The sequence below is a fragment of the Ahaetulla prasina genome, chromosome 10 (assembly GCF_028640845.1).
Source record: "Ahaetulla prasina isolate Xishuangbanna chromosome 10, ASM2864084v1, whole genome shotgun sequence".
NCBI classification, from domain to species: Eukaryota; Metazoa; Chordata; class Lepidosauria; order Squamata; family Colubridae; genus Ahaetulla; species Ahaetulla prasina.
This window is the reverse complement of record NC_080548.1, coordinates 14,659,214-14,670,761: the sequence shown is the minus strand read 5'-3', so window position 1 is coordinate 14,670,761 and position 11,548 is coordinate 14,659,214. Positions and strand designations below refer to the sequence as shown.

The window sequence follows — 11,548 nt, the reverse complement described above, 5'->3', positions numbered from 1 at the left end:
TATTTCAATTTTTATTTCTAGTCTATCTTTTATGGTTATATTTTTGATAGATTGGAATATAGTTTGCATGAAGACTGATGCAAAGAATGAGTTAAGCAGCTCTGCTTTTTCTCTATTGCTTGTTACTTTCTTACAATATTCTCTCTTTAGTGGACTGACAGTTTCCTTCACTTTTTACTTGTTATTTATATGTTGAAAGATTTTTATTATTATCTTTGACTTTTGTTGGAAGTCTGTTCATTCTGAGCCTTTGTTTCTTGACTTCATCTTTGCAGATTCAGGCTATCTGCTGATATTCTGCCTTAGTTATGTACCCTCATTCCACTTTTTGCCCTTGTCCTTCTTATCTTTCAGTTTTTCAGAGAGATGTTTGTGAAACCATGCTGGTTTCTTCTTGGAATTCTTGCTTTTCTTTTTCATCAGTATTGTGTGGACTGGGCTTTTATGATCATATTTTTCAGAGTTTCCCAGACTTATTAAGTTGTTTTCCTCTTTAGGATTTTCATCCATAGAATCTCTGAGTTTGTTAAAATCAATTCTTTTAAAGTTTTAAGACACTGGTTGGATTATGTTCTATTGCTTGTGTTTGCATTATATTGAATTCCAATATGATATAGTCTCTCATCCAAAATTCTGGCAACTTTAACTCCCTCTATCACTTTTTGGCCATTAGAAAGAATCAGGTCCAGTATAGCCTTTCCTCCAACTCCCTCCTCTACCTCTGGTATAACAAAGTTGTCAACTAAGTTGGTTAGGAATCTGTTTGATCTCCCACTTGGTGCATAGTTAGTCTCCCAGTTGATATCCTGAGTCCTTCGGGAGATAGGGCGGTATACAAATATGAATAATAAATAAATAAATAAAAATATCAGGGTAGTTAAAATCTCCCATTACTACTGTGGTATGTTTCCTACATACATTTGTTAATTGATTAGCAAAAAATGTATTTATTTCTTCTGCTTGGTTGGGTGGCCTGTAGTATACACCAATAGCAATATCATTCTTTTCTCCTTTTATATTGATCCATATGCCTTCTATGAGGTTTTCATCAATTTCCCCAATCAGCCATGCTGCCTTGGGAATTCTGGGCATTGAAGTCAAGTCTTAAAATTTGCAAGGTTGAACATCCCAATCTAGACATTAGGTCTTGAGCTCTCCTTTTCCCTTGAAAATGTTATCATATAGTGTCTATAAATGTCATATTTTACTCATGTTTCTTTTTTATATTTTATGTAGTTTTTTCCCCCATAACTCTAATACATAGTCAAACAGACAGTGTCATTTTTATATGCTTTGGATTAAGAGTTTAAGTAAAATCTAAATTATATACATACATACATACATACCTACCAATTAACCAACCTACTCCAAGACCCTGCATACAAGCCCCTAAACACAGACCCCACCACCTACCTAGAAAAAACCACTAGATCCAAAATAAAAGCCTCCCCCATCAGCGAAGAAATCCAACAAAGAATCATTCCCAGAGAGAAATCATCCAGATGCCCTAAGCTCTATGGCCTCCCCAAGATACACAAAGAAGGAACCCCACTCAGACCCATAGTCAGCTCCATAGGCTCACCTCTACAAAACCTAGCCAAATTTCTCGCCAAACAACTACAGCCCTATGCAGAATCCATCACCTCACACGTAAAAAACTCATTCCAGTTCATAGAGATCATAAAGAAACAAAACTTACAGCCCAGCGACCTACTCGTGAGCTTTGATGTCATATCCTCTTCACCCAAGTGCCAATCAGAGAAGGCTTGACAGCTATCCGAAACAAATATAACGGCCCCAAGCACATCCTAGATCTGACCAAGCACTGCCTATCCAACAGATACTTCATCTATAATGGACAAAAATACAAACAAGTAGAAGGAGCACCCATGGGATCACCCTCTCACCTGTCATTGCCAATCTCTACATGGAACACTTTGAAACCCAAGCTCTAGAAAAATCTGATCACAACCGCAAACTCTGGCTCAGTTATGTAGACGACACCTTCATAATCTGGCCACACGGGAAAGAAAAACTTGACAACTTCCTCACACACCTCAATAGCCTACACCCCAAAATACAGTTCACCATGGAAACAGAAGTTAATAACCAACTTCCTTCCTGGATGTCTTAGTCTACAGAAACCCAATGGCTCCCTAGGACACACCATCTACCAGAAGAAAACACACACAAACCGCTATCTGCACGCACTCTCACACCACCACCCAGCACAGATCAACTCCGTAGCCAAGACACTCATCTCCAGAACAAAATGCTTAGCTGATGGACAACACCTAAAACCCGAACTAGACACTCTCACCACTGTACTAACAACCAATGGATTCCAAAACAAATAAGATTACCAAGCTAATCCAAAAGAACCCCCACTAAAATCCAAGACAGAGAACAAGAAAACGGCACAGCCCTCCTCCCATATATAAAAGGCACCACAGACAGAATCAGCAAGATCCTCCACAAACACAACATCAAGACAGCATTCTGCACAAACAGAAAAATATCCACCATCCTAAGAAACCCCAAAGACAAAATTGAGTTAGAAAATCAAGGAGTATATGAAATCCCATGCACCGCCTGCCCCACCACATACATTGGACAAACCAACAGAAGAATAAGTGCACGATTGAAGAACACAAGAACTCATTCAAAAAGAGGAACTAACTTCTTCCCTGGTCCAACACTTTAAAGTCACAGGACATGATATTGACTTTAAAAGACCAGAACTATCGCCAAAACTGAACACTTTAACAACAGAATAATCAGAGAAGCCATTGAGATAGAAAACGCCCACACAGCATGAACAAACGAGATGACACCTCCGCCTACCAGCCATTTGGAAACCCGCCTTATTGACAAACGAGTCCCTAACACGAGGAATGACACCAGACCCACACTCACAAGGTCCACACAGGATGTCACCACCGCACATCCACCCAGAAAGCAGACCCAAACCCACACTGATCATGAAGCACGACCAAGGACCAGAAGCCAGACCGCAGCTGCAACATTAGCCATTTCAAACCCCTCCAATCCATTCATGCAGCAGACTGACACCCACTATGAAAATGTAGCACGACCACAAAGCCAAACAACAGCTATGCAGCTCACCAGCTCAAAACCCCCTGCTGCACAGACCAGACAGAGCACAACCAAAGCCCCACCAACACAGGACACACCCCCAGCCAATCAGAGCACAGAAAAACCTCCATCCAATCAGAGCACAGCCAAGCTCCCACCCAACCAGTCCAAACCCCCCCTACCAGTTAAAAGGAAGAAACAGCTGCGATCACACATTGCTCCCAGAAGCACGAAGCTGAAGCCTGAAGATGACGAATGAGACTTCGTCGAAACGTCGCCAAGACACTTCCAATTTTACACGGGAGAAAACCCGAACAACCAAAGACCTATATACATACATACATATATACACATCCTCAACTTCCTTATAAATATTACCTATTTTTGTTTCTGTTATCTATCCACCTATACCATTTTTCCCAAACCGCATAATATTCTGAATCATCTTTTTCTTTTAATTCTAAGGTTAGTTTATTTATTTTGGCACATTCAAATATTTTCTGGATAATTAATCTCTCTGGTGGTGAGTTATGTTCCTTCCAATATTGTGCAAACGCAATTCTTGCTGCTGTTAGTATATGTAGGATCAGATATTTTATTTTTTTTAAATCAAATTTAGTTTTTAAAATTCCCAGGAGAAATGTTTCCACATTCTAGGAGGTTTTCATCAATTTCCCCAACCAGCCATGCTGCCTTGGGAATTCTGGGCATTGAAGTCAAGTCTTAAAATTTGCAAGGTTGAACACCCCAATCTAGACCTTAGATCTTGAGCTCTCCTTTTCCTTTGCAAATGTTATCATATAGTGTCTATAAATGTCATATTTTACTCATGCTTTATATTAATCAACTGAAGCTTAAAAACAAAAGCAATGCATTCCTAATAGAATGTTATCTTTTTCAACAGAAACCAAGGATTTTGCAGGGATTAACTTCTTGTAGATAATACATTCTTTGTTGAGCTTTTGCAAGATGTACCATATATACATTTCCCATACACATCATTGCCTCACAAGCAAAAAGAACATGTTCAGTTTATTTCAAAAAGCTGAAATTGTGCCGGAGATTGTTCCTTTCCATTTTCCAGAGCTAAATCATTTTACTAGTGTGGAGATGCAGGAATATTGAAAACAAAAGTCATGACTAAAGGAAAAAAAGCGAGTCTGAACAGAATTTGTTGTGATTTCATTTTATTGTTCTAATTTCCCTCTCAGAACCCTGGACAGTGTGTAACCATGGTATATTTCAGCACCCTGGAGAGCACAAGGACATAATTGAGCGAGCGGATCAGCACCTTGGACAGAGCGTGAGGTTTCAAGTGACTCCTTCATCTAGGTATTTCCCCCCCCCCTCCTTACTCAAAATGTAACTGTTCGTTTTCTCACATACACCCTCACATAAGCCAAGCTACAGGAAATATAGAAACTGGAATATAGAAAATGTAGAAACTGTGATTCCCTCTATATTGTTCACTGACCGTATTTAATAAAATAAGATTTTTGAGTAGTGCATTACATTGTCAATCCCATTTAAAACTAATTTTCTCAACTTGTATTTTGTGAATTGCTTTTCAAAGAGAATGTCTTTCCCTTTAAATTCCCACAGCATCTTTTCTATTTTCAGAGTGAGCCCCAGTAAGAAAAAGAGAAGAGCAAATAAACCCAAGCAAACAAGAATAAAATGTGAATGCAGAAGCTTCCACATTGGGCAATGGCCCTCTTGGGTCCTTTGTTTAACTTTAACCATTAGTTATTGGTAGAGATGAGTAGCTTACTTAGTCTAGCTTTTATCAAGCTCACCAGCCCCTCTACTAACCAGCACTTCCAAAAGACAGGAGTCTATATGAGGATTATTGAAACTGATAATAATCTGTGCATTTTAATGAGAACAGAAGTAGGATGGTGCTAGAGACCAAGACGTTTAACTGTAATCTTCCTTATGTGCAATGCTAATAGAAAAAAAAAACATTTTTTCTTTAATAACGTCACCAGGTAAGCCAGTTTCATGTACATTCTTTGGGATGTAAGTGAGTTTAGTCAACATTTAGTGTATAGTATTGATGCCTACACAGACATTTAAACAGCTACACGAAAGTCTAACACGAGATTCTTTGTTAATGAGATAGCAAATAGAGTATGCGATGATAATAAAAATCCATAAGTTTCTGTGTCCATATATATTATGTGGGAGGAAAGTCCTTCATAAGCTTCATTAAATGCAGTGGCTATGTTAATGTTTGTTTTCATGTGGTCAAATTTCTTCCTACCCATCTTGCAAATTTCTACAATTCTAACTGCAAGTATGTGTGTCCTTTTAAAAAAAAAGTGTTCTTCAAATTATTTAATATATGAAAGTTATTCACATCAAGTTTCTGATAACATTAAATTCAGGGGGAAAAATCTGAATGGAAATGTGTGTAAGTGTGAGCAAGAGAGAGAAGAGAAAGGTTTTTAGTTAATAAATAAAAATGAAATAAGAGCAGCATATATTTTAACAGACTTCCAAACAGTTGATTGATAAAGCGTTTTGTAGAAATCAGCTCTAAAAATTATGCCCTTGTGTCATTTTCAGACACAGAGTGAAAGCAAGATTAAAGAATGTATCTGAAATAGATGCAACCGTATTATTTTGCTGAACAACACACATATATGAAAACTTTACACATATACACACCCCTTAATCAATTTGCTTTCCCAAGAGCTCTGTTCTTTTGAGTTACCATGATGTATATAAACTACGTATTTGTACTAGATTTGTAAACCAGCTGTGATTGGAATAGATGTTGAGTATTCTTACTCTCTGTGCCTTCCTCAACTATCTTACGCAAATACCTAGATTTTGGTCAGCCGTACTAACATTAAAACAGTTTTATATTATGTTTATAGTCAGTACATCCAAATCAATGGTCCTTCATTTCTCTGGCAAACACCAGTCTCTTTGCATGATTCTTTGTGTGCCCACTTAAGCACCCCCTCCCCAGGGGCTTGTTTTAAGCATCCAACATGCAAAGGGACTTAGGCATATTGATAAATTATTTTTACCTCCAGTTCCGCTACCAGTATTTGAGTAAAATGTAAAGAGAAGAGACGGGCGGGTGAATGGGAAAGTTTCTCAAGACGAAGCTGCTGTCCCTTTAAAGAGCTCAGCCTTGCTTCGGGGAAATAGCTGGCTGTTATTGTCCAGTTTGAACTGAGCACCGGAAATGGAGAGGCTATTTGCCCTCCCGAGTTCGTACTGGTCACTCCGGCCATTGTCCTCGGCCAGCCGTGAAATCTCCCCCAATCCCCCCCCAAAAGGAGGGGGAGGGTTGAGGGGGAGGGAGGAGAACTGGGAAGCTCCCCTTCCTTCTCCCTTCTGCCCCCAGACCGCAAGATGCCTCACAAAAATCAGGCCTGACCTCTCCCCGCCCCATCTGCAACCCCTCCACTGGCAGAGTCAAGATGGGGGGGGGGATGGGGGGAGGCGGGGAAGATGATGAGGAAGAAGGAACTTTAGATCTTTGGCTCTTTTCCCCTCCAGGATCATGAAATGGGCCATTTCCGCTCAAAATATGTAACTCCAAATGTACATCGGTTGGGAAGGGGACAGGGAGAGCGCAGGGAGCGCAAATAGCTCCAGAGTTCTGGTGGGCTAAAGACAGAATCCCCTTCCTCATTTGGGGGGGGAGGAGGCAAGAAAGCAAATCGTTTCAGTTAAGCGCTACGCTAGGAGGAGAGACGTGAATCCTCCCCACCCCCCCATTCCCCAAGAATGTGTCCGCGCGTCTCTCCGGTCCCTCGTGCACGCATTTCGGGGATTTTCCTTCCTCTCCTCTCCTCTCCTCCCCTCCCCTCCCCTCCCCAACCCTCCCCTTCCCTTCCATCGATCATCGCCTTTTGGTGCTCCGATCGCCTTCTCATTTTAGCCGACTGTCTTTTAAGCAGCCACCGGGCCCCGCCCACTCCAGCCCATCAATCCTGGAGCTGCGGCGAGATAATATAGACATCAGGATACATCCACTAGCGCCCCTGCCTGCAAAGGAGCCTCAGCCCAGGAGTCTGTTCCAATCGCTTTGGCCACCTCTCTCCTCCCGCCCCAGGATTTGATTAAAACCGGATTGTGCCCTGCAAAGCCAAGATCTGTAATGAACGTAAACAAACTTGGTTAGCCCCGCCAAGGATTTAATGGGGGGGGGAGCAAATACTGTGTCTTCTTTCCATAACTTTTCAAGCTAACTGACCGATGTGAGTACCAGCGAATCTCCTTTCCGTATTTTATCACTCCAATTGATTTTTAAAAAAAATTAAGACCAGCCTCTTCCTTGTAAAGCAGGAGTCTTCCCGATTACACCGCTTCAGAGTGCATATTAAAATGTAATTAATAATTTCAAAGTTTTCACTGAAGACCTTAGACCTTTCATTAGCTCGATCTCAATTATTTAAAAACGTTCTCCCGTGGAGAGTAAAAGTTTAGGGGGGAAATAATAATGGATCGGTTTTCCAATTACAGCCTTAAATCTCATAACATCCGACTTTCTCAGTTTCTGCTGTAGCGATTTTACGAAGTATATTCATAGTAAGAACATGTCTTGCTTACACATTTATATCTGGTCTGTATAGCACGAGGTAGAGAGAATTCATCTATTTGTTTAATGAACGTTCTATTTGCAAAGAAAATAATATAAATTGGGGAGATTATTTTCCCTAAAGGATCAAGTAGGACTTTCAAGTTTTCAGCCATAGCCTGAATTTACTTGGGATTCTCATCAATGAGTCCTTTGAAATATCTATCAATCATATATTCACATATAAAATATAAAATGCTCTCATACTCCCAAATCCCTTTGCCTGTTTTCCCTCTGCCCATAGTTTGAGGAATACGCGGGATAAATCGGGAATCATTCTAACTTGCCTACTAAAGAAAATATAGGAAATTTTATTAAAAAAAAATAATTTATTTCTCTCCCGAAATAATGGAGGATGACATAATAGGGAAATTGGGGGACCAGCCTGCCCTTCCTCCTCCTCCCCCTCTTCCTCCCTCCTTCCATTCCCAAAACCAACCAGAAGAGATTCCCAAAATGAATGGCGGGCCCGGCAATCCTCATCTAAAGAAAAAGGCTTAAACTTGCTAAAAACAGAAAGGAATGGAGAGGGGAGGAGAGGGAGAGGCGCCTCTTTTTAAACAGGTCGTTTAGGATCAAGCTGATCCGATCCTAACCCAACGGGGCTAGGCAGGGCAATGGGCGCGTATGTCTCTCGGGGTGTCAATCATGAGAAGCTCTCGGTCTCTTGGCACTAGCAGAAAGTAGTCCGCATAGGAAGAAGGCGCTCCTTACCTCCCCCGGCAGGTAAACCCGCCCCTCTCCTCCAGTTCACCAAATCGGGGTGTGTGTGTGAAAATACCCCCCCCCACACACACACTTGGAAAGTCCAAAGTTGATGGGTGCGATTGTCACGTGGGAAGTGTGCGTGTGTGCGCCCGCCCGCCCACCCACTACGCACGGCCACCTTCCCCCCCCCAACACCGAACCCGAACCCAACGGAACCCCCCGATCGTGACCACCCGGCGGGGCTCCAGGGACCTCTCGTTCACACGTTCCCCAAAGGCAGCAAGACTGATCATGTGTGAAAACGAAAGTTGAGGGGATGGGAAGAATGTTGGGTTAATGTGCGTTTTTTTTTTCCTTAAAGTTTTGACACTAACCAGGATTCTTCCCTCCCCCCCCCCTCTCCCTTCCCGGCTCCAGCCTGCCGGATGGGAGGCAGGAGGTTACATTTTTTGGTCTCCAGAGAGAGGGAAGAGCGCAGAGATTGGGGGAGGAGGGGGGAGAGGAGGCGGGCAGGGGGAGATCTCGCAAGGTTTGGCGTTGGAGGGGGATTCTATTGTCTCTCCGAAATTTGGGAAGCCATAGGAGGCCTCGGGCCCTCCCACCGCTATTGTTGCCGCGAAGATGTAGCAAACCTTGGGCTGGCTTTTTTCGTCCCTCCTCTTGTTTAGAATCTTCCCCCACCCCCTCCCTGTCCTCTTTCCCCCCTCCCCTCCCCTCTCTCTATTTTTGGGGGCTGGGGAACTGCGGTGACACCCTCTCCGAAGCAGGCTGGCAGAGAGGAGGGGAAGCGGCTCCTGCTAAGAGTCCACCATTTCCATCAGGGGTGCGGAATGGGGTCTGTTTCTAACCAGCAGTTTGCAGGTTAAGTGCAATTTTCCTATCCCATTTTTCCCCCCTCTCTTGTGTAAAAATGTAGGCCTTTGTCCCTCGGCTCTCTTTCGTCTTTTTTTTTCACTTTTCCTTCACCTCCGTCCATCCTCGTTTGGACAAAAATAACAATAATAGTAATTCTCCGCTCAAGAGAGATTTCTGGTTTCTTCTAATATTGAACCTGCCCCTTTCGCGTTAAAAGACTTTTTAACATTTTCTACCTCGGTTTCTGACTTTTAGTTTATTTTTGTGACTTTTTTTTTTTGAGGGAGGGGGGGCAGTACATCCTCTTCCTTGGCTTGCCATGTGCTTTTTCTCTTTTAGGAAAGGAGCTGGATGAAAGAGCTTGAAAACTTTTATGGCGTATTTGGCAGCTGGAGTTTTATTATTATTTTTTTAAGGAGAGTGATCGGGGTTTGTTTGGGGTTTGTTTGGTTTTTTTTGTTTTTTGTTTTTAAAAAGGCGCACGTATGGATTTCCAAAGGGTTTCGGGAGGACAAACCTACCCCTTTCTGGCATTTCATTGTCTTCATTTTGCATTCGACTATCTTCACAAGCCTTTTCCAAACTTTTTTAGGAGAATTTCCAAAATGCACCAGGACAGGAGCATTCTGGGGGTGTTTTTTTCTTTCCCCCGCTTCCATCCCCTAAAAAAATATCCACCGGCTTCGCTCTCTCCATCTCTCATGTTGCAAAGTTCGGAAGGAAAATGCAACAAATACATTTTAAGATATTTAAAATGTTGCCACCTTCTGGAATTGGAACCAGCGAAGGGAGTTACCGATATTTCCGTTCCCCGCCACCCTCCCACCCCCTAATTCCCGGGATTGTATCTTGTTTAGAGATTCCCCCCCCCCCGATACCCTCCCGGGTCTACCATGCAGGGACGATGCATGGTAGGTTGCGCCTATCCTCAAAAGAACCCAAGAGAGGATGCCTCGGCTGGGCTGGCATTCCAAGCTGCTCTCCGGGCCATCACGGAATGGCGGGGCGAAGGTGTTGGGTGGGGAGGGGGTGACCGAAAGACAAGCCGGTCTCTCTTTTTTTCCCCACGCCCCCCCACACCCCCAGGGCGTCTCGTGGCTGGGCGCCCCCCCCCACCTCGCCCGCCGGCAATAGAAAAGCCGGCGTGGGGGGGGGCGCAGCCTTCCTTGGACTCGCCTCGACTGATGAACCGCGTGTATGCTTCTAGGTGGCTGCGCCAAGGCGGGCGAGGAAGAGCCCAGCGGAGATTCGCCCAGGCCGGACGAGGAAAGCCAACCGCTGTTGCATGGCGCCGGGATCTGTAAATGGTTCAACGTGCGGATGGGCTTCGGCTTCCTCTCCATGACCTCCAAGGAAGGCATCGCCCTCGAGGCCCCCGTGGACGTTTTCGTGCATCAGGTAAGCAGCGGATTCCGGGGGGAGGGGGTCGGAAAGCTCGGCTCGGCAAGGTGGGGATGGATAGGTGGGGAAGCAACGGGCTTCCTCCCGGGAGCTCGGGGAGACAGCTTGGGGCCTAAGCAGCCGGCCAGCCTCGGGGCCTTCGGGATGCTGGGCGCAGCCTGGAGAGAGTTGGCGTCCTGGCGCAAAGTTTTGGGGGAATTGCGCCTTGGGGCGGATGGGGCCAGAGAGCGTTCAAAAGGGCGCAGGGCCGGGCGCGCGGCTTTTGCAGAAAGCGAGCCCTGGTTCCCACCTTTCTCGTTATAGAATTAAGGGCTCTGCCTTGCTCCCTTTTGACCGGAAAAGCCTCCGCGGACCACGCTTTTGTGCCTGCGCGAATTCGGCTCCCACGCGCGGTTTTGCTTTTGGGTGCCTGTGAACCTTTCTCTCTCTCTCTCTCTCTCTCTCTCTCTCTCTCCCTCCCCGTACCCCGCCCTGGGCTTCTTTCCTCTCCCGAAGGTAAAATAGAAAAGAATTTTTTATTGGCCAAATGTGATTGGACACACAAGGAATTTGTCTTGATGCATACACTCTCAGTGTACATAAAAGAAAAGATAGCTTCCCCAAGGTACAACACTTAATGATAGTCATAGGGTACAAATTTAACACTTAATGATACAACACTTAATGATAGTTATAGGATACAAATAAGCAATCAGGAAACTATCAGTATAAATCGTAAGGATACAACACAAGGACCAGTTCCTGGGCTCCTTTGCTTCCCCATCATGGTTTTAGGGTTCAAGGGTTAGGTTTGCTGTAAAGCGATAGCAGCTTAATTTCAATTTTTTAAAAAAACTCCCCACACACATACCCCTTTTATTTTCTTCCCCAAATGGCCCGCTTGGGACT

General features: G+C 44.0%; 1 protein-coding gene across 1 annotated transcript in view; it reads left to right on the top strand.

Annotated features, from left to right (window-relative positions):
• The first annotated feature begins 9,234 nt into the window (after positions 1-9,234).
• LIN28A (lin-28 homolog A) overlaps positions 9,235-11,548 on the top strand; it is a 46,468-nt gene continuing 44,154 nt past the window's right edge. Inside the window, exons 1-2 of the mRNA XM_058196056.1 lie at positions 9,235-9,265; positions 10,467-10,657. Of these exons, the coding sequence (XP_058052039.1) occupies positions 9,235-9,265; positions 10,467-10,657 (222 nt within the window). The remainder of the gene's footprint in view (positions 9,266-10,466; positions 10,658-11,548) is intronic.